This window comes from Cryptotermes secundus, unplaced genomic scaffold (assembly GCF_002891405.2).
Source record: "Cryptotermes secundus unplaced genomic scaffold, Csec_1.0 scaffold363, whole genome shotgun sequence".
Classification (NCBI taxonomy): Eukaryota; Metazoa; Arthropoda; class Insecta; order Blattodea; family Kalotermitidae; genus Cryptotermes; species Cryptotermes secundus.
This window is the reverse complement of record NW_019737986.1, coordinates 418,350-444,305: the sequence shown is the minus strand read 5'-3', so window position 1 is coordinate 444,305 and position 25,956 is coordinate 418,350. Positions and strand designations below refer to the sequence as shown.

The 25,956-nt window shown below is 35.8% G+C and overlaps 1 protein-coding gene across 1 annotated transcript in view; it reads left to right on the top strand.

The window, feature by feature from the left end:
* LOC111870610 (dnaJ homolog subfamily C member 7) overlaps positions 1-25,956 on the top strand; it is a 34,232-nt gene that overhangs the window by 2,601 nt on the left and 5,675 nt on the right. Inside the window, exons 2-9 of the mRNA XM_023863041.2 lie at positions 2,798-2,886; positions 9,176-9,300; positions 12,185-12,373; positions 15,181-15,296; positions 20,711-20,864; positions 23,098-23,262; positions 23,343-23,508; positions 23,614-23,760. Of these exons, the coding sequence (XP_023718809.1) occupies positions 2,798-2,886; positions 9,176-9,300; positions 12,185-12,373; positions 15,181-15,296; positions 20,711-20,864; positions 23,098-23,262; positions 23,343-23,508; positions 23,614-23,760 (1,151 nt within the window). The remainder of the gene's footprint in view (positions 1-2,797; positions 2,887-9,175; positions 9,301-12,184; positions 12,374-15,180; positions 15,297-20,710; positions 20,865-23,097; positions 23,263-23,342; positions 23,509-23,613; positions 23,761-25,956) is intronic.

Sequence of the window (25,956 nt, the reverse complement as noted above, 5' to 3'; positions counted from 1 at the left end):
TCGACCTTGAAAAGACCACCAGTGAAAGAGCCAGCAAATCGTCTAGAGGGTGGCTTGAAAATTCACAAAATGGTCCATGTTCCTAACAGTAACAATAAGAAGAATGGTGCCCTGAGAAAGTGTCGCATGAGTGCTAAGCACAAGGTTAGAAAAGAAACAAGTATCATGTGTGCAGGCTGTGGTGTGGCTCTCTGCAAACTTTCATGTTTCAATGTTTATCACACGAAGAAAAACAAATAAAGAGGTGTGGAAAAGCATTTATTGCATAAAATATTGTATTTTAATTAGTTCCCAAAAATTTCGTTTTTAAAAACCAATTTTTGTTGAAGTTGTTTAGGAAAAAGTAACTACATGCACTTTAGCGACGTAAGGTTTAAAGGGCCTGCCAGGACAGGGGTGGGATTTAAATACCCTTCGTGCCAGTCAAAGAGTTAATATGAAAGAAAGGGATAATTGCAGCAACACTGTAATTGATTTCAGAAACAAAATAAAATGTAAGTTTCACATAGAGTTCTTGCAGTAGGAACAAGAATGATACAGTGTTATACTTGTGTGTTTTTTTCACAACTGCTCTGGAATGTTGAGTAGCATTGGTCAGTGTGTCTTTTTCACATTTGACACAGCTGTCAGTTCCAAATAAACTGTTCCCATTATTTATATTTATGGCAGTGATAGATATAATGTAATGCCCCACATTCCGTACCTGCACATTTCTCATGAGCCCAAGCAAATGAATGCAGAAACCTGTGGTTTATAGAAGTCAACTTGCGTCATGTTGTAAATTCTGGTGTTCTCAGATGTAGGAATGGATCTCTCTTCATGAAGTCTTGATAAAGGTATTTTTCAATCATCATCTCTGTATTGAATGTGTATGGAATTTTTAGCTCTTCAGCAACACTGAATGCCATTCATTCAAATTTCTAATTTGGTTAGGTGGTTCTTACCGTTTGGCATTGGGTATTCATTCAAATGTTCCTAATTTTGGCAGTATCTGAACTTCGCTGCATTTCTGTCCTGACCTTTCCACTCAATTAAACTGACTGACAGCTTCCCAAACATTTATTTTTGCCAGCAGCATAGATTCAGTAGCCATCTTCATGTCTTCTGCCACTAGGACCCTTTTAGAATCTTGGCATCCTGTGACAAATCTGTAATGCTGCATGTCTGGTGCAACCCACCATAATGGTGGCCACCACTAACTGAAACACTTTTGATTGAAAATTTCTGCAGATTTTCTCACAATAAAGTGACTGCAAATATATTTTTACAACACATTACTTACTGTAACGAAAGGGTACATGTAAAGCCAATCAAACTGCCAGATGTGCTCTGAGGAACCAAATATTATACAAGTATGGTGTAAGCAATGAAAGCAACACAAAAACAAGGGTAAGTGTTTAGTCTGCTGAAGGCATGAACTCAAACTGCCATAATGTGAAAAGGAAGAGAAATTTCTAAAATATATGTACTATAATCTGCCACTATCGACCAACATTTTCACATAACCACTGGTGTCTGATACTGCCCAACACCATGGCAAACCATACTTTCCCCTAAATGAAAACTTTTCCAAATCCATACACTCTTGTTAAAAATTCATCCTTGAGTGGATATAATTACAATACTTAAGATCATGTTAAATTGGATCTTAAAGAAATAAGACATGGATGTAATTTATCTGACTGATGTCAGGCTGTTGTAAATACAGCAGTGAACCTTCAGTACCTGTGTTTTAATTGGAATACAACTTAAAAGAATTTACTGTGGACAGAATTAGCTTCCTGGTTTGTAATCTTGAATGGAGCATTCACTGTTAGAGAGCATTTGCCTGCAAAGTTTCTGGGCCATACAGAAACCCTTTGCTTTCTTACAATACAATCTGATAATCCCTGTTGACACTGACCAGCTTAGCATAGTGGTAAAGTATTGGGAGATGTCTGAATGCTGGCTGAGAACTGGCTGCCATGATTGAGCTCTTTCTGGTCCTTGACCATGGAAAGTGGTACAGTTCTATAAAATTATTGAATATACAAGAAGAAAAACATTAAGGCTAAATGTACTCTGGATAACTAACTGTGAGTGTAAATACTTTTGTGGTTCCAAATGAGCTGGGGTCCATTCTCAGAATCATGTGACTTGTGAATATTTGCCTTTCCACCTAGCTGTTTGTGTCAGTTTTGGTTGTTGAATGTAATGTTATAGAAACAACTGGTATTTGACTGATTTCTGTGAAACTTGCAGTGAGCATTGTGCCATTGCTGGGCACTCTTTGACTTTCCAAAGACCAGTATGATGGTGTTGAGAACTGAAAGTTATATCAGAACTACACTGTGTGGAGCCCTTCTTGTGAGTCGGAGTTACTCAACTGGTCAAGAACTTTTCTGCCTTTTATGGAGCCCAATGGTTTATCACCATGTGCATGTGAACCAGTTGCTGACCCCTGTTCTGAGCTACATGACTCCAGTCCTTTCTGTCACATAACTGTTTCTTTAAGATCACCTCTAATGCTGTTCTCAGGAGCAAGAAATTTTCTCTTTGCTGCTATGTTCAGACCAGATGTGGGGCCCACCTAGCCATCTAATGAATGGATTCCAGAGTTTCTGTTCTTGGAGGCAAGGTACTTAAGTGTGATGGTGATATCACTTCCATCTAGTGTTGCTGCCTAGAATGTGTGGAGCCTTGCCTCCTCACATCCTATAAATTTGTGTTTCTGTGGCATGGTGCTGGGGCACAGGAGCAGACATAGATGTTAGATTGGGATTATACAGTTTGTGTTTTGTTTTGTTTTTTTTTTCAGATTGGCAGAACTCAAGAAGGAAAGTGGAAATCAGCTTTACAAAACTAAGAAGTATCAGCAAGCAATTCCATTTTATACAGAAGCCATTGGTAAGTGACTGCTGAAGTACACTGCATTGGTCAGTTTTATTTAAATGTTGGGCGTACTTCTGTGGATAGTTTTGTTGTTCATTGATTGGTATACTCATAAAATATTTTATATTGATTTTCTTCACTGTAATAAAGTGTCAATGTCTGCCATATCCCATACCAGTTCATTATGAACTTAATATCATTGACAGTAACATGAAAAAGGAACCATCTTTTGGTTTGCTAAGAAAGGTAGGAAAGATTTGTTTTAATGTTCAGTGTTTGTACAGTAGTTCCTTGCTAATTACAGTTGTATCTGTTGTTGATAAACTGTCATTTCAGCAACCATGATATCCAGTACTGAGTAATTGTTTATTGTGTAGTTTTCTTTGCAGCTGAGACTGATTTTATCCCAGTGAAGTGAGTTATTGCATTCCATCCCCACACTCAATCTGTGCCATCTGTGGATGGTCTGAGAGGGATACTAGGCATTAATGCATGACCCACATTCCATGTTAGCACATTTCATTTCATTTATTTACATGCCACAAATCCATTACAAGGTCTTAGGACCCAGGATAAAGCCAGTAGTCCAATATAACAGAAACAGTATATGATATAAACAAGTATGATTCACTATAAATTTGTAATAAAAGATATAATGTAAATATAAAATTTACAAGTCAATTTTCAATGCCTGGTAATTTAATCTATAGTTCCATATACAATTTTAATGAGGATATTATAAGTACATGATTATTCAACTTGTGTTTTGATCACATAAGGATGGAATCTTTTGGTGTATCAGAAAATAAAATATACCTTTACAATTTTCCAGTTAACACCATAAAAATGTGGTAATATAGCAATATAAATATAGAAATCTAAAATATTCACTTGGNTTTGAACTATTTCTAGTTACTACAGTGCGTACAATCAAGTGCGCGCCGCGGCTGCAATTTGCCGTGAGTCATACCACCGCAGAACGGATGCAGTCGCGGGGAGGAGTTGCCGCGGCGCGCACTTGATTGTACGCACTGTATTTCATACATATCAGAATTTTCTGTAAACAGTTCCATATTATTAACAACATACATCACAAGGGAATATATATATTGGGAGGGCAGTGATAATATTTTCAATAGGCTAAAAAAATTTTCTGCATGAATCTCTGTTTCCAGCTCCCGCCATTATTCGAACAGCTCTCTTCTGCAATTTAAAAACAATCATACTATGAGTTTTGTTTCTCCAAAAAATCAAACCATAAGACATTACAGAGTGGAAAAAGGCATAATACACCATTTTGAGAGCTTCGATACATAAGTACTGTTGGGATTTCCTAATTATATGACAGGCTTTATTTAATTTAACTGTGATTGAATCAATATGTTTTTCCTAGAATTTATGTTATCCAGTGTTATACCCTAGAATTTTACCTCATTTAACTCTAATACAAATTTATTTTCGTATTCAATATTTAATTTGTTAGTAAACTTTTGTTTAGCTAAGAAATGCACGCAGCAAGTCTTGTCAAAATTTAAGGAAAGCATGTTTAAATTAAACCATTCATTAATCTAAACACTATATTGAGTTTCCTTTCCAGATGTATAAAATTTAATTCATTTAGTATTACACTCGTATCATCAGCAAATAGCACAATAGAAGTATTCGATGGGTCAGAACGCAGTATGAAAGCTGGTAAGTCATTTATATAGATCAGAAATAACAGCAGTCCAAAAATCGATCCTTGTGGAACACCTATATTAATTTTGCCCCAATTTGACAACTTATTGTTAAATTTTACCCTTTAGTATCTTTGGCATAATCTATCAGTATTTTGCCTTAAACAAAAAATCCGTAACTTTCAGTCTGATGTTACAGTTATCTTATGCTGTGAATCCTTTTAAAAGTGAAGAATTTGTGGGATTTGAGGAGATAGGAAGAGGAAGCTATTAGTTTTTCAAACATGAGAAATTTTGCCAAGTGAATGCAAGTGTGAGAACAGGCATTCAGTGAAGCTATACATCAGTGGTCAAGTTTTCTGTCACATCACCATAAAGATTAGCTGAAAGAAAGGAATTGATGAAATTCTTTGGGCAACCTGATAATGTGCAAGTACCCAGTACCCCTGGAAGTCACTGACTGTTCTGTGGAATGGGAGAACTCCTCAGTCCTCAAACTACCAACAGTGTCCTATCTGCCTGTCATTGTTTTAATTATTTGTAAAATTTCTGTTTACTTTTATAATATGACATGTTTATTTGTCATCTTGAAGCATACATTGTAAGAATATATTATGGCTCCCTGCCTAACCATCAGTTTCTCATGGGCCATGTCCTGTGGTTTTTATCAACGATGGATTAAGTGTAGGATATACCTTCTGTGGTAAATGAGGATTTATGTAAACTGATTTGGGAGATATTGGCTTAGATGGGAGGATAATATTATAATGAATCTTGAAGAAACAGGATGGGATGGAGTTGGACTGAATTTGTGTAGACTTGGTGTAGGGATCATGGGCAGGCTGTTGTGAACACAGTGATGAAACATTCGGTTCCATAAATGGTGCAGAATTTCTTGATTAACTGAGAGATTATTAGCCTTTCAAGAAGAACTCTGCTCCATGGAGTTAGGTAATTTGCAGTATTGTCATTTTTATTTATAGCATGTGATGATTTGTGTGTGGAACGACTATCAGCATATAATAGTAAAGGATATTGCCTAGCAGAAGACTGAATGCAATGTAAAGTAAAAAATGCGACATGGTGGCATCTTTTGTGACCTGACCAAGGCATTTGATAGCGTAAATCATGAATTATTACTGACAAAGCTGGATTTTTATGGTGTACAAGGAACATTTTTTAAATTGATTGCCTCTTATTTAAATAATAGATAAGCGGCCTCTGTAGTCTAAAGGTAACGTTCCCACCTCATGACTCATAGTACGCGGGTTCAAATACCCGGCGGAGGTCGTCGAATTTTTAAGGGCAGAAAAATTCAGGGAACAAGTCCTCTGGGAGGGACTTTAAGCCGTGGGTCCCGTGTCATAGCTTTACGGCACGTAAAAGAACCTCATATCTCCAAAGGAGGTCAGTGAGCCAAATTACGGACGTTCCCCGCCCAACAGCAGTCTCTAATACCTCTTTTAGATGGGGGAAGCATTGTAGATACCTCTCAGCAAGTAGAGATGGTCTCGCTGGCTGGGCGGGACTGATGGTAAGCACCAGTACCGGTAGGATATAGAGACTGGTAGAAATCATAGAGGGAAGCACAATGGACCAATACAGGTCTAAGTGCATGGGGAAACCCACCCTCTCCAATAACTAACTAACTAAATAATAGATACCAAAGAGTAGTAATAAAAGATAAATCATCTATTAAATGCTTCTCAGACTGGAAACAAGTTAGATTGGGAGTTCCTCAAGGATCGATTCTTGGACCAGTGTTTTTTTTTTTTTGCCATGGCAAAAGCTGCATTTAGCAAGAAGAAGAATCTTTTTACCAGCAAATTGGACTTAAATTTGAGGAAGAAACTAGTGAAATGCTACATTTTGAGCATAGCTCTGTATGGAGCTGAAACATGGACACTTAGGGCAGTAGATCAGAAACATCTGGAAAGTTTCGAAATGTGGTGTTGGAGAAGGATGGAGAAGATCAGTTGGACCGATTATGTGAGAAATGAAGAAGTGTTAATTAGAGTCAGTGAGCAGAGGAATATCCTGCACGAAATAAGAAAACGGAAGGCTAATTGGATTGGTCATGTTTTACGCAGAAACTGCCTTCTAAAAGAAGTTATTGAAGGAAAGATAGAAGGGCGGATAGAAGTGACAAGAAGACGTAAGAAGATGCTGGATGACCTTGGGGACAGAAGAGGATAGATACTGTCATTTGAAGGAGAAAGCTCTAGATCGCATTAAGTGGAGGAATTGTTTTGGAAGAGACTGTGGACCTGTCATCTGACAGATTACTGATGATGATGTCTATAAATGACTTACCAGCTGTAATAAGTGATATATCGAAACCTACTCTATTTGCGGACAGTGCTAACTTAATACTAACCACTTCAGATTTTATGTAACTTAAAAAAATCTTAATACTGTTCTTGGGAAGATAATAGATGGTTTCAAGGTAATTCATTGACTTTGAACTTTAATAAAATGTATTATATGTATTTCAAAATGAGAAAGAGTCTAATTGATAATTCTCCAATAAAGTATATGAACAAACAAATAAATACCACTTATTACACAGGTTTTTTGGGTGTGACTCTTGACTCGACATTATCTTGGCAAGAGCATAAAAATAAAGTGATTACTAAAATAAATTCTGCTTGTTTTGTTATTAGATCTCTTAAATTGTTTTTAACTATAGAAGACTTAGAAATTGTATATTTTGCTTATGTTCATTCTATTATCACATATGGTGTTGCCTTTTGGGGAAATGTGACTAATAGTAAAAATGTTTTTATAGTACAAAAAAGAATCGTAAGAAACATTATGAATGTGAATCCTAAAATATCTTGTCGGGGATATTGCCTAAGTATATTGCCCTTTTATTCACATTATATATTTGGGGGTACACAGTAGCGTAGTTGGTTGAGGGGCTGTGCTACAAGCTGGAAGGTCGCAGGTTCAAGTCCCGATAAGGTCATTGGATTTTTTTCAATTGACCTAATCCTTCCAGCCACACTATGGCCCTGGGGTCGACTCGGCCCTTAACAGAAATGAGTACCAGGAATTAATTAGATAATTTTCGTGGGGAGTAAAGCGCGGCTGGTGCATATGGCTGACAACCTTACCGCCATCTTTGAGCCGATTGTCTAAATAATGTTGGACCCTCAGTGTCTCACAACCCTATGGGCCTTCAAGGCCTGGTACAGGAATAGCTTTACTTTTACTTTATGTTTTCTTTTTTGTTATTGGTAGTATTTTTTTTAATTGCTAGTGGGGTGGAACTAAGTCCCTTGTACAGTGGCCACTTCTGGCCTATTGTACCAGCCCCAGATGATAGGTGAGGGTGATTGTGGAGCAGTTGGTGGAATGAAGATTGGCAGGGGAAACCTCAGTACTCGGAGAAAACCTGCCCCGGCACCACTTTGGCCACCATAAATCCCACTTGACCAGATCCAGGATCGAACCCGGGCCGCCACAGTGGGAAACCAGCAACTAACCGCTTGAGCTATGGTGCGGCCGTTATTGGTAGTAAAAAATATACACCAATTTGTAATTAATAATGAAATACATACTATAAATACACGACAAAGTACTAATTTACACATACCATTGGTAAATTTGACCAAATGCAAAAAGAGTGCCTATTATAGGGGTATATAAATTTTTAATTATTTACTGTGTGACATAAGGGAACTGTTATATAATGTTAAAAAATTCAAATTAGTTGCTAAAAACTTTTTCTTAAAGGAATCCTTTTATTCAGTAAATGAATACCTTGAATGATCAGAATAATGATAGATCATACATAGTGTAATTGTTCTTTATATTACCTGTGTACAGTTGTGTTATTCCTTTATATACTATTTTTGTGTTAGTATATTTTAGTATTATTTATTNCAAAGGACCTTACTTAATAATGTTATATTTTAGCGTCCTGTTGCACTGATTTAAGTCCATGATTTATTTCAACCGTCTTCCAGTGCATACACTCATCTATCTCCTCCTCTCTCTCGCACTACATGTTTCGGCACAAAAGTGCCATCTTTAGGTGCTTATTCGATTTATTTATTATATTTATTATTTTAATATGAAGACGACAAGGCATGCAATGAACTAGTTTAGCGTAAATCGAATAAGCACCTGAAGATGGCACTTTTGTGCCGAAACATGTAGTGCGAGAGAGAGGAGGAGATAGATGAGTGTATGCACTGGAAGACGGTTGAAATAAATCATGGACTTAAATCAGTGCAACAGGACGCTAAAATATAACATTATTAAGTAAGGTCCTTTGTGGATTATTGATAATGGGAAGAATTCTCTGATTGGAGTAAAATACCACCAAATTCTTTCAGTATCAAGAATATAAACTAATACTAACTCAGGCTAAAGTAAATTAACATAGAAAATAATATGTATCTAATCCTGATTTTCAAGAAAGATTTCATAGCATAGAAAACATCAGAGTCTACATCTGTCTTGTGTGCTTGAATGTGATAGTTTTGTGTTCATATTTCCCTGAAGTATGTTCTCGGCAGTTGCTAGAAGAACCGGCAAAAATTATGAAAATTTAAAACCGCTTACTACAAGCAAATAGCTGTTTTGCAGTAACCAAGTCTACCATTGGGAAATTATTTCAGAATTATGTCCTGACTCATCAGCATATTATGGAAATCGTTCTGCTTGCTACATGATGCTGCATCAGTATAAAGATGCTCTGGAGGATGCCAGAAAAGCAATAGCTCTTGATAACAACTATGTAAAAGTATGTATATTTTATTGTTTGTTTCAGTCTTATATATTTATGTACATTGCCAGTGTTTCATTTTTTCAAATTCCATCCTGCATGTTCATGGTATAAATATTTTAAGGATTACTTTTCTAACTATTTGTATAACAGGATACAGATTATAATTGTGTGTGTGTGTGATGAATGACTATGGATCTTCAGTAATTAAGAACCATCCACATGACACTTAATGTTTCTAAAACAAAAGTTATCTTCTACAGAAAAAGCACTGTGCTGACTTTCAACTTTGTAGTTTATAACTTATGCATTTTGCATGGTGATTGTATGACCCTCGTGTTTTTCTTGACTTCAAAACCCACATGCTGCAGTCCAGTTAAAAGTAAAAAAAAAAAAATAAATAAGTAAAATCCATTAAAATTTTCTAATNCTGTCTTCACTAATGTAGATGTGGTGTGTTTATTCCCATATTTATATGCCCTGGTTGTGAAGAGTGGGGAGAGTTGGGGGAGAGTATAGTGTTATGTTGTTATTAACGTTATGTTATGTTGGCTTGCTTTATACTCACACCTCCCACCTCTCCCCCCTCTTCACAACCAGGGCATATAAATATGGAAGTACACACACCACATCTACACTAGTGAAGACAACACCACACACTGGTAGGGGGTACAACACACAAGCAAGGGGCATGTGAGTATAAAGCAAACCAACATAACACTATACTCTCCCCCACCTCTCCCCACTCTTCACAACCAGGGCATATAAATACGGAAGTACACACACCACATCTACACTAGTGAAGACAACACCATACACTGGTAGGGGGTACAGCACACAAGCAAGGGGCATGTGAGTATAAAGCAAACCAACATAACATTAATAACAACATAACACTATACTCTCCCCCACCTCTCCCCACTCTTCACAACCAGGGCATATAAATATGGGAATAAACACACCACATCTACATTAGTGAAGACAGTACCACATGCTGCTAGAGGGAACAACACACAAGTAAGGGGCATGCGAGTATAAAGCAAACCAAGATAACATAACATTAATAACAACAATCAGAAAACAATATTAACGCATGGCATTCTGTAGCTTACAGATTGCAGACGTAGCAAACAACAGGCTAACGAATATAAAAACAAGCCGCTGAAGTAAAACATCTGCAATAAATCACATAGCTCTAGACAAGTGGACGATGCCCCTAATGAGGTGGAATAGGATTTTACAACAGTAATGGGAAAAATTTTAATAGAAAATTTTAATGGAATTTACTTAATTATATTTTATTTTTAACTGGACTCCAGTGCACATCAGAGCAGTGTAGCAGTTTCAATACAATGAGACATCTGAAGCTGACCATCTGTTGTTGAAACATGTTGTGTTAAATGTTAAATGGTGAAATTGGAAGAATAAAAAAAAAAGGAACAATTGTTGCATTAGTGACAGACTGTGATATACATAGACCTTAATTGACATACATTGTTATTTTGATGCGTGAATTATAATGAATGTGTATTATGGTTTATTGCCTGCTCTTCACCTTTATAAGCTGTCAGTATCAGAATTCAGTGAGAAACAGTAGAGACTAGTACTTCAATACTTCATTTTCATATGATAACTGCCCGCTGTTTGCTGCACCTTAGTGGGGAATGAAATCTGTAGTTTTTTAACATTAACATAACTCCTTTAATATTAAATACCATATTTTTTTGTACTCAGTGTTGTTATGAAGTTATGCTTGTCTTTCAAATACTGTGCGGTAAGATATCTTGCGTACTCATGCTGCATGTATATGTTTTCCTTTTGTACTATCTGTTTGTTTGATTGTGCTGACTTTGTAATTGGTTCCTGTAATTGCTGAGTTAGCATGTGAAAATAAGGAACTGGATTACTTCTACTGTTGCTGATACTACTACTGCTGCTGCCACTTTTTTTTTTTTTTGTATTATTCAGTTCACCCTTGTAGAGTGGAATTGTTTTGTTTGTCCCTTTGTTCAATAATGTATCCCCATTTGAAGTCATCTCACATACAATTCACTGTGAGGTCAGTGAGTGCTGAGTCTCTCCGTCCAAATACCCCCAAGACATTAGTGGTAATGTACAGAAGATAGAGTGAAATTGTAATATACTGTTATACCTACTCTGGTCTGTTCACTTGTGTTGTTTTCAGAAGTTTTATGTGTAAAGCATGACAAATCTTATATAAGTTTTGTGGTTGGTATGTAGGATTAAGGTTGGGACTCAAAGAATATACATTGCAGTGATGGCCATAGTAGTGCTGCAGGTATGATGAAAGTGTGTACAGTAAAGACTCCTAGAAATGTCTTACTTAACATACATCAGTGAAGCCTCATTACTTGTGAGATGTAATACATACTGTACCTTTATATGAATGAATGAATGAATGAATGTATGAGGGGTAGGCTTTCTCGGCCCTTGCACTGCGACCTTAGGTCTGTTGTGCTTCCCCTTTTTTAATTATTCCCTCAGCAACCCCATGCTTCGGATGAAGCATAGGATTTTGGATGTGGGAGCATCAAAATAGTCACTTGGTTCCGTAAAGTACTGACCCAAGTGACATAATCTTAAATAAGCTAAAGCCACACATTCACACAGGATGTGTGTGGCTGTTTCATTTTCTATCTGACACCTCTCACAAGTGGGATTATCACTTAGTCCCAGTTTGAACAGGTGTCCTTTGAGGTGACAGTGTCCTGTAAGTAGTCCTACCACCCTACCTTTATATAGTCTTGTACCAGTAAATAAATAAGTTTGAATATCAGAGTTTAAGCTGATACTCTTGAGTTTTTCTACACAGAGATTTGACTGTTTTTGCTAATTATACAGAAGTCATTAGCATATGTTTAACTTCATATATTTGTTTCAGGGGTACATCCGAATTGCAAAATGTAGTTTGGCTTTGGGTGATTTGTCAGCAGCAGATAATGCAGTTTCCATTGTAAGAGGACTTAGTCCTAACAACTCAGCTATTCTACCAGAGGTTCAGAAACTCGAGGTTGTTAGGAGGTTTGATGAGGAAGGGAACAAAGCATACCAAAAGCAAGACTACAGAAAGGTGAAATTCATTGTTGTATGAAGAAATTTATAGTAGAAAGTCATCCATACCAATTGTTGTCATATCTAGATGCATTTAAAAAAAGTCGTAAGAACCATGTCTTTATTTTTTTCTGCGTAAGGGAGCAAACACTGCCTGGTGAACCTACACTAAGTTTGCCAAGCTCTTTTGTCTTTGGTTTAGTTAGGACAATTCTGAGGGCCATGAAACACGTGCCTGTATTTTCTGAGTACTTGGAGAGATTATAATAAAACTTAATATGCAGCAGTTATTTCACATACAAGTTTCTGTCACTTAATTCGTTTTAAGTGCTGCTGTACTTAAATTCCTAATTGAACCTATATATATATATATATATATATATACACACAGTAGAACTTGGTTATAACGTCATCAAATGGACCTAAAAATAGTGTCGTTATAAACGAATGTCGTTGTAACCGAAATGGGCACTTTCACAGTAGCCTTATGTTAGTCACGTAAAAATCTACCAAAAACCGAGTTAAAATGTTGCATTTTTTAGTGAAATACGTAGTTAAGTACAGACTAACGTAACATTAACGTGGAATTGCCCAAATGTGTAATATCAAAGACATATTACAGCGCTTTTCACTGACAATACACACAATATTTCACGAATCACTTTAACTTTCTCTTCAATGCTTAAAACTTTCCTTTTCATTGCCATGTTTTCGCTACTGCACTTCTCTGGGTTTAGGCAGGAACACTATAGGGTAAGTAGACAATGTGAGGTCCTGTTAGACGAGATTCTAGGAAAGGAATGCAGTTAACAACCTGCCGCGTCCTCTTGCACTATTCACGCAGTCCCACCCCACACCCTTGTTTTCGCATAAAACCCACGCTCCTCTTGCAGCCCGCGGTCGTATTCTTCCAGGACAGTCACGTCAGCAAGTAGAGAAAGTGAGGGTGGGCAGACACATCGAAGTTTCCCACGATATCAGAGAAATTCAGGAATGAAAATGACGTTACATACGAGGTTGATGCATTTGTGCATGTCGTACTAAGCAAGGTATAAAAACAGTTGCTTTATGAGGAATTAGTTCGTACCATTGAATATTTGACGCAATAGACAAGGTGTCACAGAAACCGATGTTGCTATAACCAAGTTTTACTGTATATATATAGTGGTATGTCTGCTGAAAGCCAGAATTGTGAAGCCAGCAGAGACTGCCATTGTTGGGGAATGGCTCTGCAAATGTGCCCATTGCACATGCAAAAATAGAATGCCTGTTGGAAGAAGTGTTCTCTGAGTGGTCCATTCTGAGGCTGTATATGATGAGGACTAGCTGCCACTGCAGAAGAGTCCTGAGATGGCAGTTAGAAGGGTAGGATGTTGGTGTGAGATCTCCCCAGCCTGGGAGTCAGGAGTCGAGAGAGGGTCTGCAGGCAGTCAGTCAGTTGAGAGTTGCAGTAGCTGAGGTTGGGGATGGTTCGGGAACCCTGATGGAGCAGCCTCTCTGCCAATGGAAGCCGTTACCAAACAGGGCAATGAAGACCGTGACCGAGAACACTGGTCTGTGAGTTATAGTAAATTGTAAAGTGTAGTCATGAGTTTGTTAAAGTGTCCAGTAAATCTGATTACCAATCTAAACCCCAGCTGTCGCCACTCCATCACATCACAATATCATTAGAGTATTTTGACAGATTTTGATATATGTGAGTGTTACCATGTATGTGGTAATGTGCGCGGATGAGCTTCAGGGCCTAGTGTTTATCAGTTTTTATGTTTATGGTTTTTTGTGGGTTAGTCTTAAGTTTTTATTGAGACATTTTTTATTTTTTGTTAAGTTTCATTCTGTTTAATTAATGCGGTAGACTGCTTTATATAGGGGTTTGATTGGACTTATACTATTTCAGTTCCTTGAAAGTATTTTATGAAACTACATATTGTCACTTATTAGAAGAGGTTTGCATGACTTATGAAATGGGTTTTGGATTTGATGATTGAATTTATTTTATCTTTATTTTATCTTTATACAACTTGTTACAACATTTCACAATCACTATCTTCAATTGGACGCTCAAGACTTCTAACCACACTACACTAATCCACTACTCCAACTGAACTGTCAGTTATTTTTGGCTTCTCGTTATATAGCCTCGGGTTATAGCACGCAGAAAACATCCATTGCCTAGCAGCGGATGTCCTCTATTGTTGCGTATTCATTGCTGCAGTATGTGTTTACTGAGTCATTGCCTAGCAGTGAGTCTATGTGTCACAATATAAAGAACTTATGATGTATGAATATTACCTTATGTAAGTTTCATTTACTTGTTAAGACTTTGCACCCAGCTGTGATGCATCTACCAACAGGTTTTCTTCACCAGAAAACCAAAAGGAACACTACTATTGGTGCAAAATATAAAAATCTGTATCTGTAGTATATATATTGTAATAATGACATGAATTTAGTACTGAAACACTGAGAACATTGTATTACTGGCAATATTAACATTACTTCGTAATTAGATATTTTGTTCTATTTCTGATTATGAACTTACTGCTCATTTTTCTTCTGTTTGTATTGCCTCCATTTTGTATAGATCAGTAATGAAATGTTATAATTCTTTGTTCCCTACAGTCCTTTTGATTTCTTGCACTCCTTCCTTTCTGCTTGATGCCTTCCAGTATCTTTGGCTGAACCATATTGTTCTGGGTCTTCACATACATTTCACTCCTCAAAATTTTAATTTTAATGCCTGTTTTGGTATCCTGTTTCTCTTTTGTTAACACACAGTACACTTTTTACTGTACCACTCTTTGGTACTGAAATTTATGTCTACAGGTTGTATTTTGCATGGATCGGATCCTTGAGCAGGTTCCATGTACCAGATTCAAACTGAAGAAGGCTGAATGCTTGGCATTACTTGGACGGTATCAGGAAGCACAAGAAATTGCAAAGTAAGCATCTAATTTTGTGTTAAATTTAGAATCAGGGTATTATCCTTTCGAACCATTAGTTAAATATTGTGTTACTGACATGAAAAGTGCTGTAGAATTTATTGTAAGTTGTTGCCAGTATCTGAATCTGAGGAAATACAAGCATGTTCTGACATAAATGTAGTATAGTTTAGTTGTTTATTATCCATGTGATTTCATTTCATTTTATTCACCTTCCATAAATCCTGTCAAGAGTACATTCTCATGCAGATGTGGAGATTGTCCTAGTTACAGTCACAACTAAGAATTACAGTTGTCATCCAATAGCATACACATTTGTAATACAATACTGATAAATGTATACAATATAATAAAATAAGTTAATTTTAGTAGTAAGAGCAGTGACAGACCTTATACAATTTGTACAGTGTTATACAAGTCTACTGATTAAAAATTCATTAATTAAAAATGTCATAAATGAGTTTTGTATAACATACATTAATAGTGTAATAAATTGAAATAAAGAGTAGTATATAGTGATATAAAGATTGTGTATATCTAAAATAAGTAACTAAAAACTAGAACACAGACTGACCATCTTGTCTTCTTTTAATTGTAAAGCAAGACAGCTACTCACATCTTAAAAAGATTTATAACAGAAATATTCCTGTAATGAAGAAAAAGAATGTAAATGTAAAACTTGTTTTAATTGTATCTCAAAACTCTTAGTGTCACTCAATATATCCTTAATATTGTGTGACATGTTGACATGTGACATGTTGTGGTAGATTATTATAGACCTTTGTTCCTAAACAATAAACTCCCTTTTGATATTTACTCAAATTTACAAGAGGTTGATGGAGATTATTTTGCTGTCTGGTATTTATTCTATGAATCTCTGAATTTACTATGAATTTGTTTCTGTTTTTTATCACAGAGAGCAACCCATAAAACTCCAAATTCGACAACAGAACCTCATGATTAACACAATCGAAGGCCTTTTCGACGTCACAAAAATGCCTCCTATTAAGTTTTTGCTGTTTAAGGTCTTATAGATTTTATTCACTAACTTGTATATAGCCTTATTTTTTGAAGATTTTGTTCTAAAGCCAAATTGTTCTTCCACTAAAATGTTATTGTTATTTAAGTGCTCAATCAATTGAATGCTCATAGCTTTTTCTAATACCTTAGAGAACTAAGTTAAAAGTGATATAGGCCTATAATTGGAAATATTTGATTTATCGCATTTTTTTAAACAGCAGTCTTATTTCTGAATATTTTAAATGATCTGGGAAAATTCTTTGTGATAATGAATTGTTGATTTTGTGAGTCAAAGGTGAGCTAATGAAAAAAGAACTCATTCTTAATACTTTAGTGGATATTTCATTGGATCCATAAGAGTTTTTTGCTTTGAGAGATTTAATTATATTTTCAACTTCCTTAGTTGATAAAGATTTAAGTTTAATATGTGGAAAAGGATTTATAAAAGTTTTCAATAAATACTGAATGGGAGTAGTGTCTGGAAGATAACTAATATTTGTATTATTTTGTTAATTTTTTGCNCTAATGAAAAAAGAACTCATTCTTAATACTTTAGTGGATATTTCATTGGATCCATAAGAGTTTTTTGCTTTGAGAGATTTAATTATATTTTCAACTTCCTTAGTTGATAAAGATTTAAGTTTAATATGTGGAAAAGGATTTATAAAAGTTTTCAATAAATACTGAATGGGAGTAGTGTCTGGAAGATAACTAATATTTGTATTATTTTGTTAATTTTTTGCATTTTTATTTTCAGCTACAGATAAAAAGTAATTGTTAAAGGTTTCTGCAATTACTTACTTTTCTCTGATCCATTTTTCATCCACCTTTAATGTGCATATTTTTTCATTATTTGGCCCCATATTAGTTTATAATTTTACTATATCCCATATGTAAGATTTGAGGCTTTCATGGCGGTGACTATGAAGAAAGCAGTGTTTTGGGATTTGGCACCGTGTATATGTGGTGTTAACCGACGTTTCGGAGGAACGTATCAATACGATACGATACGAGGTGATATGTTCCTCCGAAACGTCGGTTAACACCACATATACACGGTGCCAAATCCCAAAAGTATGCTTTCTTTATATCCCATCTGGTTTTATTTTTATTTTTGGAATTTTTTAATCATATTTTAGTTTTTAGCTTCCTTAATGACCTTAGATAAAATTTTACAGTATTTTTTATAGTATCTTAATTCTGAATTTTTACTGTTTCTACATGCCATATAGAGTACTATTTCACATTTACAGGACATTATTCCTATTGTAATCCAATCACTCATTTTATTTGAAATTTTGATTTTTTTTTTTTTTTTTTTTGGAAAACTGGAATAGTAAATTTTCAAGTAAGTGTCTAAAAAGGAGTTAAACATTATATTAACATCACACTAGAAAATGTTGAGTCCAATGTTTCATAACTTAGTTTAATTAAAAAGTCATTTATTGTGTGTTTGTTTATTTTCCTTATTATTTTAAATTGTTTAGCATGTGTTCTCATGTTTATCGTTTTAAATGTTATGGATTGCACATCATTATCAGACAATCCATTTATTATAGGCGTTACAGAATAATTTTCCCTTCTAGTAATATCGATGAAAATATTATCAGTGGCTGTAGCAGAATTTCCTTGAACTCTGGTGGGAAAATTTGCTGTATTTATTAAATTATAAGTACTCAGTAAGGTACCTAACTTGTTTTTCTTTTCACTATCAAGAAGGTAATTTATATTAATATCCCCACAAATAATATATTCTTGTGTTGAGGTATATAGATTTCTAAGTATTGCATCTAGTTTTATTACGAATGTATCAACGTTTCCAGTCGGAGCTCTATATATTGTAATTATAGAGAGTCTGTTGGAGCTCAGGTTTAACTTAACAGCACATACCTCAAAATCTTTTTCTTTACAATATTTTTTTAGGTCTGTATTTACAAATTTCAAGCTTGTGCGTAGATAAATGTATACTCCTCCTTTTTCATACAAGGTTCTACAATAGTTTGCTCCTAGTTTATAAGAATCTATGTTTAACTGTTCTAATTCCAAGAAATTCATGTGATGTTCTGTAAAACATAATATGTGGGGGATGCTGGGTGTAGATGACTTAATAACTCATTTGCTTTCCCCCTTGAACCTCTTATGTTCTGATGGAAAATATTAAAGAATTTGATATCATTTTCTTTTGGTTACTCCGTTTAAGGAAATATTACTTTTCGGAGCACCTTTATTTACCACAAAAAATCCCGATTTTTCATACCTGATAGTTTTTTGAGTTTATTTGATTTGCGTATTGACCCATTTTTTTGTTCTCTAGTTGTTTTTATGGAGTCCTTCATAGCTGGACACTTGTTAGCTTGTAGATTTGCATTATAATTTTCAGATTCCTTCCAGAGCAAGTAAATTGCAGTCAAATTTTGTTAGATTGAGAAATTGTCACGCAGGTTGCTGCTATATGTTTAAGTATTTCTTCTTTTCTTCTCCTGTTCAGATGCATATCTTGTCTTGTAAAGAAGTGTCTGTTTAAGTCACAGTTCATTACACTAACATGTTCATAACATTTCATGAAAATGCTAATTAGGTGTTATCTTTATTTACTTTGTATGTAAACTGTATAGCCAATGAGGACTCGTCTGTTGCACATGTTACGTATCAACTTACATATAATTTTGCATATTCTTAAAGTGAAACAGATGTTTTACCTTCTGAATTTTAAAGGAATATTCCCTTCAGGTTATCAGAATTTCATCACTGTGGCATACTCTTGGCAAGTAAAAGCCTTTTTCATTCATGTTTTATGTGTAGATTTTGAGGAGTTATTCATGTGTAATTTCAAGGTCATGCTTATGAATATGTCAGTAACTTATATTGCCATTATACGAGGGTTGGAACTTTAATAGTGGAAACACTGCTGTAGAGATGCCATGCAACGGAACCAAATAATGTCCCTTGTACCACACGTTAGTTACATACCTATCTTACCTCAGCAAATTGACTCTCCCTTCCCACATCATGCGCATGCACAGTGACAAGAAGAACAGAGCCTTGTGTTAGCTGGCGGTCTAATGTAGTGTTGTCACGAAGTTTTCGAAACAGGAACAACGGAGTTGGATAAAGATTGAATGTGTCAGAGGCCGTACAGCGTGACAGTGTCATCAAAGTCTTCAAGAGGCTTGTGGGGAATCTGCATTGCCTTACAGAACAGTGGCAAGGGGGGTAAAAGCCTTCATCGAGGGACGCAAAAATGTGGCAGACATGCGTCGGCCAGGTCATCCTAGTGTCAGTGAGGAAGAAGTGTATGCTCTTTCTGCGTTACTGGAGAGTGACGATTCATGAGTTGGCCCGAGAGATAGGATTAGTGCATATGATTGTGCTTCACTTTCTGAATGAATGCCTGGGCATGAGAAAAATTGCATCACGATGGGTTCTGCATGATTTGACGGAAATGCAGAAATGGCTATGATATGACGCTGCTCGTAATCACTCGGAGCGCTATGAGTGCGAAGGAGAGGCTTTCTTACGCCGTATCATTACGCTGGATGAGACATGGGCCAAATTGTACAAGCCACAAATGAAACACCAGTCGAACGAATGGCATTATTATGGGTCACCACAAAAATCAAAAGTTTGTCAGAACCCCAACAATGTGAAAGTTATGGTGATTCTCATGTATGACTGTGATGGTGTTATCCTAACGCATACCATTCCCTGACAGCAGACCATCAGTGCGCAGTATTACTGTTCATTTTTGGAACACAACCTGTGACCAGCTTTGAGAAAGAAATGGCAACAGTTTCTGCAGAACCCACCCATCATTTTGCAGGACACTGCTCGGCCGCATGCGGCGCAAGCTGTGGCTGATTTGTTCGATCAGTGGGGCTGGGAGGTGCTGTACCATCCACCATACTCCCCAGACTTAAGTGCTTGTGACTTTGACTTGATTCCTAAGATGAAGGAACCACTTCGTAGCATTCGCTTCAGAATTGTTCCAGAGATTCTTCAGGCAGTAGACCACTCCATTCGAACTATCAACACAACAGGTGCTGCTAAAGGTATCCTACGAATTCCACATCGCTGGCAACGGGTTGTACACAATGCTGGTGACTACATTGAAGGACAGTAAAACTTCGAAACATGCATCTATTTTGTATCAGTTGTAAATAAATAGTTTCCACTATTAAAGTTCAAACCCTCGTACTTGGCAGAATTTTTTAAAGGCAAATAGCTTGGCTGATAAATATTTCAGACAGAGTTTGTAGATCTCATTGGAATAAATACTGAATGGAATATACATTTGTTCAAAATGATTTCTTGTTTATTGAATTTTAAGAATTAGGGTGTTCATACAGCTCTACTAAGCAATGTAGTCTTACTTTGTTTTGTTTTACTTATTGCAGTGACATTCTTCATGTTGACAAACAGAATGCGGATGCAGTTTATGTGCGGGGAATGTGCTTATATTACCAGGACAATGTGGAGCAAGCCTTCTGCCACTTCCAACATGTTTTACGACTTGCACCAGACCATCAAAAGGCAGTGGACATCTACAAAGTATGTTTCAGTATTTCAGTGCATGCATAATGCTGTTGTTTATTATAAAATGTTATGTGAAGGGAGAGACATTAAAAATGTAGTTAATCAGGTATTGTATTGTTTAATGTACTGTTAATTTTGCTCTTACTCTAGTTCTGCAACCAGTGACAAGAAGTAAAGGTGACAGTGGTTGATTCTTTATACCAGTGTTGTGTTGGACATTGTCCATTGTCTGAGGCACATTTGATGCATACACAACATTTTGGGAGGTTTCTATACTCATGTTTTCAGCTTGTTGCTTATATTTCTCTCCATGGTTTGCATAAAATGAACTTACATAGAGCTGGCTGTGTCTGTCCATTTTTTCAACTAGAGAACCTCTGGATAGACTGATGAAATTTGGTAAGAATATATACCATAAGAGGCTTCCAAGAGATGCATACTTTATTTCCTACCATCTGTAATACCAGAATGACAGATGCACAGACTTGTTATGTGGGGGTGACACTAGCACCGCTTAATTTAAGGCCATGAAGTTAGGTATGGTGACCTCTTTTAAAAATATGTAACCGATTGATATCTTTTTGTGTAAAATGTAAGAGAGTAAGATGGTGACTGCATTAATCGGTATTTAGCTTTCATTTTGATAATAATTAATGAACCATTGGAGTTGGTCATGTGAAATTTGGTATAAACGTAGATGGTAGACGTGCTTACAAATTCCATATTAAATATTACTTCAGTTTCTTCATTGATAGTATCACAGTATGTCTAATATGGTGATACTATCTTCTGTCATTGTTTCTGTTATATTTTCTACTGGTATACCTGTTCAGAAGTCTTATGTGAGTAATTTTGTGTAATACAAACAGCTTTGATGGAAATTATTATTAAATGGAAGTCAGAAGCAGAAGATTATTCTTATTGTCTGTTAGTATGGTATGTCATGGCTTGCTGTAATATGTCTTTGATATTGTTCTGCTATAGAAGGCTAACACTTACCGTAGTGACTGGGTTTGTTGCTTTAGCTCACTATCCTGGGGGCAGTATTTTAAATACATTCACCTGGAAAGCTCATTTTCATTCAGAAGACATAGCAAAGGGATATAGAAAGGAAAAATGTATACCTTATATATCTATAAACATTTTTCTCTAAGCCAAACTGCTACACAGTTCTTGAACACACCATAGAATGGCAGAAGATGTAAAAGGAAAATAATGAATTTAAAAGTATTAATTAATGCGGTCTGTCTCCTGTAGTTGGCGATGAAGCTAAGCTAACCAGTTCTATTTATTTATTTACTTTTTTATCTATTTATTTGTAATTACATTTCATAGATCCAGTTTTATCCCAGTAGGGCTCCATATAAAATTTGTCACATACAAAGTCTTACACAAAAAATCACATGCAATAAATATAAATATACAACATTAAATATAACATAAAATTTAAGATATAACATATTAATATATATATATATAAGGTAATTAGAGCCTCATGCAAAAAGCACAAGTTGTCAGTCCAATTTTCACATTTAGAAAAACATACATGTTAACTCCATTCTCATCCTTAACTGACTAGAATTGTCAAGTGTTAAATTAATCAGTACAGCCACTATTAAATCCAACCAAAGGGAGTAACTTACAACATGTTTACTCATACTATTTATCCTCTATCTTTGTAACTCTTGTATGCTCTATAAATTCATCGATAGAGTAAAACGAATTTCTCAGCAGATATCTTAGTAAAGCCTTCCTAAATTGATTTTTGTCTCTTCTCAAAATTGTGATACTGTTAGGTAATACATTAAATAGCTTGATACCTGAGTAATATACACCTCTCTGATAAGCTGATAAACGAGAATCAGGTACATGAAGATGATCATTATTCCCAGAACCAATCATATATATATATAGAGTTATTTTTCAAAAACTTATCGTAGTCGTTCACGACATATGTCATAAGTGAAAACAGATATACACAGGGAATTGACAATATTTCAATCACAGTTGTATTATCTCCCTGCTTGCATTTATTAAGACAGGAAAGACTACAACCTTAACAGCTGTAAGTGATTTTTGAACTCTTATTGATCTGGAGTCAACAGAGCTTATCATGTACCCACTATCATGCTATGTGCACAGTCTTCACCTGTACTTTATATTACATAATGTAATAAATTTATGTCCTATATCTTTATGTAACACATCATAGTATTACAGATATTTTACTGGTGTTACCATATTGCAGCGAGCGAAGGCTTTGAAACAGAAAAAGGAAGAAGGGAATGAAGCCTTCAGAGTGGGCAGACTCAATGAGGCCTACAGCCTCTATACTGAAGCACTGAAGATAGATCCAAATAATAAATCGACAAATGCCAAATTATTCTTCAACAGGGCAACAGTTTGTTCAAAGGTAATATTTGAAGTACTGGAACTAATGATAAAAGTAGTATTTTATACTGAGTGTTGTAATATTTTGCTTCTTGTGTTTAGCTTGATCGCCTTAATGAGGCAGTGGCTGATTGCTCAGGTGCGCTGCAGTTGGATGAAACTTACCTGAAAGCATTGTTACGGAGAGCAAAATGTTACATGGATCTCGGAAATTTTGAGGAAGCTGTAAGAGATTATGAGAAAGCATCTACAATGGATAAAAATCGGGGTAATGTTTAGATTCTGACTGTATTGTTGTGAGCATTTGTGTTAAGTCTTATTATATTAATATTTATGTAGTTCTTTGAACTTATAATATATTTCATTTTTACAGAGACCAAAAGACTTCTGCAAGAGGCAAAGTTGGCTTTAAAAAAATCAAAACGCAAAGATTACTACAAGATTTTAGGAGTCGACAAGAATGCATCGACAGATGAAATCAAGAAAGCGTACAGAAAGAGGGCTCTTGTTCATCATCCTGGTTAGTTCTAACATATTCTGTATCATACACCACATTTTTATGTTTTATTTTGCTAGTAGCTGGAATTCTGTTATAATCAGTTTTACTTTTGATTTTACTTAATTGTCTGAAGTACTAGTTCACCATTGCTGTAAGAGCATTATAGTAACTGTGAACTTGAGAGCAAAAGCATGGGAGAAACAAATGTATCCTGTTCTAAATCCACCTGTCTCATGATGCAGCCATGAACTCTTCTGCAACACATGTTTAGCTACTTTAGAGGTAATTCATGAAGAAGATCAGAAAATGCTTGCTTCTTTTATTTCATTTAACCCTTCTGCGAATTTGGAAATATGTATGTATGGGAAGTGAAAATAAGGGCTTGCTGTTGGCAGTCAGGCATACAGTATAAAAGAATTGTTAACATTTTAATTTAAGGAGGCTTAGTGTTTGTGTATTTATATTGTATTTTAAATTTGTATTTGTATTTTATAAAATGTGAAGAGAACTCCTTTTATGCATAGCAGTGAGACAAACATCTAAGAGTGATATGTTCTGCAATATAATGCCAAGAGGAAGGCGCAGTCACATTTTTCTAGATCGGTCATTCTTGCCTAACACACGGATGTTTGTTTCATAGTGATCCAGCACATATGTGTACATACTGTGATGTACATATCACCATTTTCTGTATCTGGCGTAGTGCCCACATTATGATGAGGAACATCAAACATTTCTATGCTGTTATGGAAAAGAGTGTAAAAGGGGATTTAGATCACTGTACATCAGTTTTCAGGCGGAGAAGAGACAGCTGTAGGCGTTACTGCAGTAACACAGTGAACCCCTGATTTAAGGGACCTGCATTGTACTTTTTTGTGTTCCTAGCAAAGCTCCATATGCCTAATTTATTATTTTCTCTGATTTAACAGTTCTGGATTTAAGGGCACACTCATATTTTACATAAGAACTTTGATTCCTGCACATGTTTCAGGTCTCATTTTAGTGTGGAGTGGAATTTTTTTGCATGTTCTAGCTTGCATGTAGCTACCCTTGCCTAGTTTTATTTTCAATCATTTGCGTTGCAGCATGCACAGGAATCTTACCAATCTGTGGTAGGCAGCGTGGCTGTCTCTGTCCGCTCTTTGTTCGTCCTCAGTGTCAGTTGGAAGTGGTTACTTTTTGTATTGTGTTTGAGTGTCACAGTTTTTTTGGAAGTAATTCTGAAGTGATGAATGGCCATGGCATCAAAAAGAAACAAGTTAACAATAAATGAGGACATCATAATTGTTCAGCAGGTGGAAAAGTATCAAACTGTTCTGTGAAATTATGTTATGAAGTATTTTATGCTACCTGTAATTGTTCATTAAAATAATTGTATGGAAATAATGCAATGAGGAAACCAGCATGGAGCAGGTAGCAAGCAGGCATTATCCCAGAAGATGAACTCCATATAACCACCACTGTGAGAACATAAATCCTGCAATTCAGATCTGTATTATCAAACTTGAGATAGAGATTTTTCTCCCAGGCTTGCTGGTCTGGGAAAAATAATGTGGCAGGTTAAATCATCCATGCATGCATATTTCTGACAGTCAAGACAATTTAAATTTAAGAAGGAATTTTGTACACCAGAATTATTTTATTTTGAATGTACAGACCAAAGTTTTGTGTAACCAGTGAGGTTACTTTAAACCAGAGAACTGTGTATTGCTGTATTGAATCACTTGCAGAGGTCATTGAAAATAATGAGAGTTGAGACTTCAGTTAGCTGTTCAAGGGACAGAAGGATTAAGTGTTTTGGCTTCCCATTCCTGAGATGAGGAGACTGAAATATCTCTGTGCCTGTGAAAGTTTCTCCAGCATGCTCGTTTTCCTCAGCCATAATGGCAGATATGTTCGAATGATAAAAGTCTTGTAGCCTGATGAGCCGTTAAGTCTCTTGAACATTGATGCAACAGTTAGCTACTAAAAGCAGTAGCATCAAGCTTATAGGACAAATAAAAGTTAATGTTTTTGCTTACATTGTTTCACCTTTAATTTTACATTGTCATGAACTGTGTATCATTGTAAGAGAGAAAATTCTATTACTGTATTGCATAATCTTTAGTGTCTGAAGTGCTCCAATCGGTCCAGTGATGAGTATGGTTGTCGTGGCCAAAGTACCCCGATTTGTGCTGTTGGACATTTAAATCCTGCTAGTGGAAGCGCACGCACATG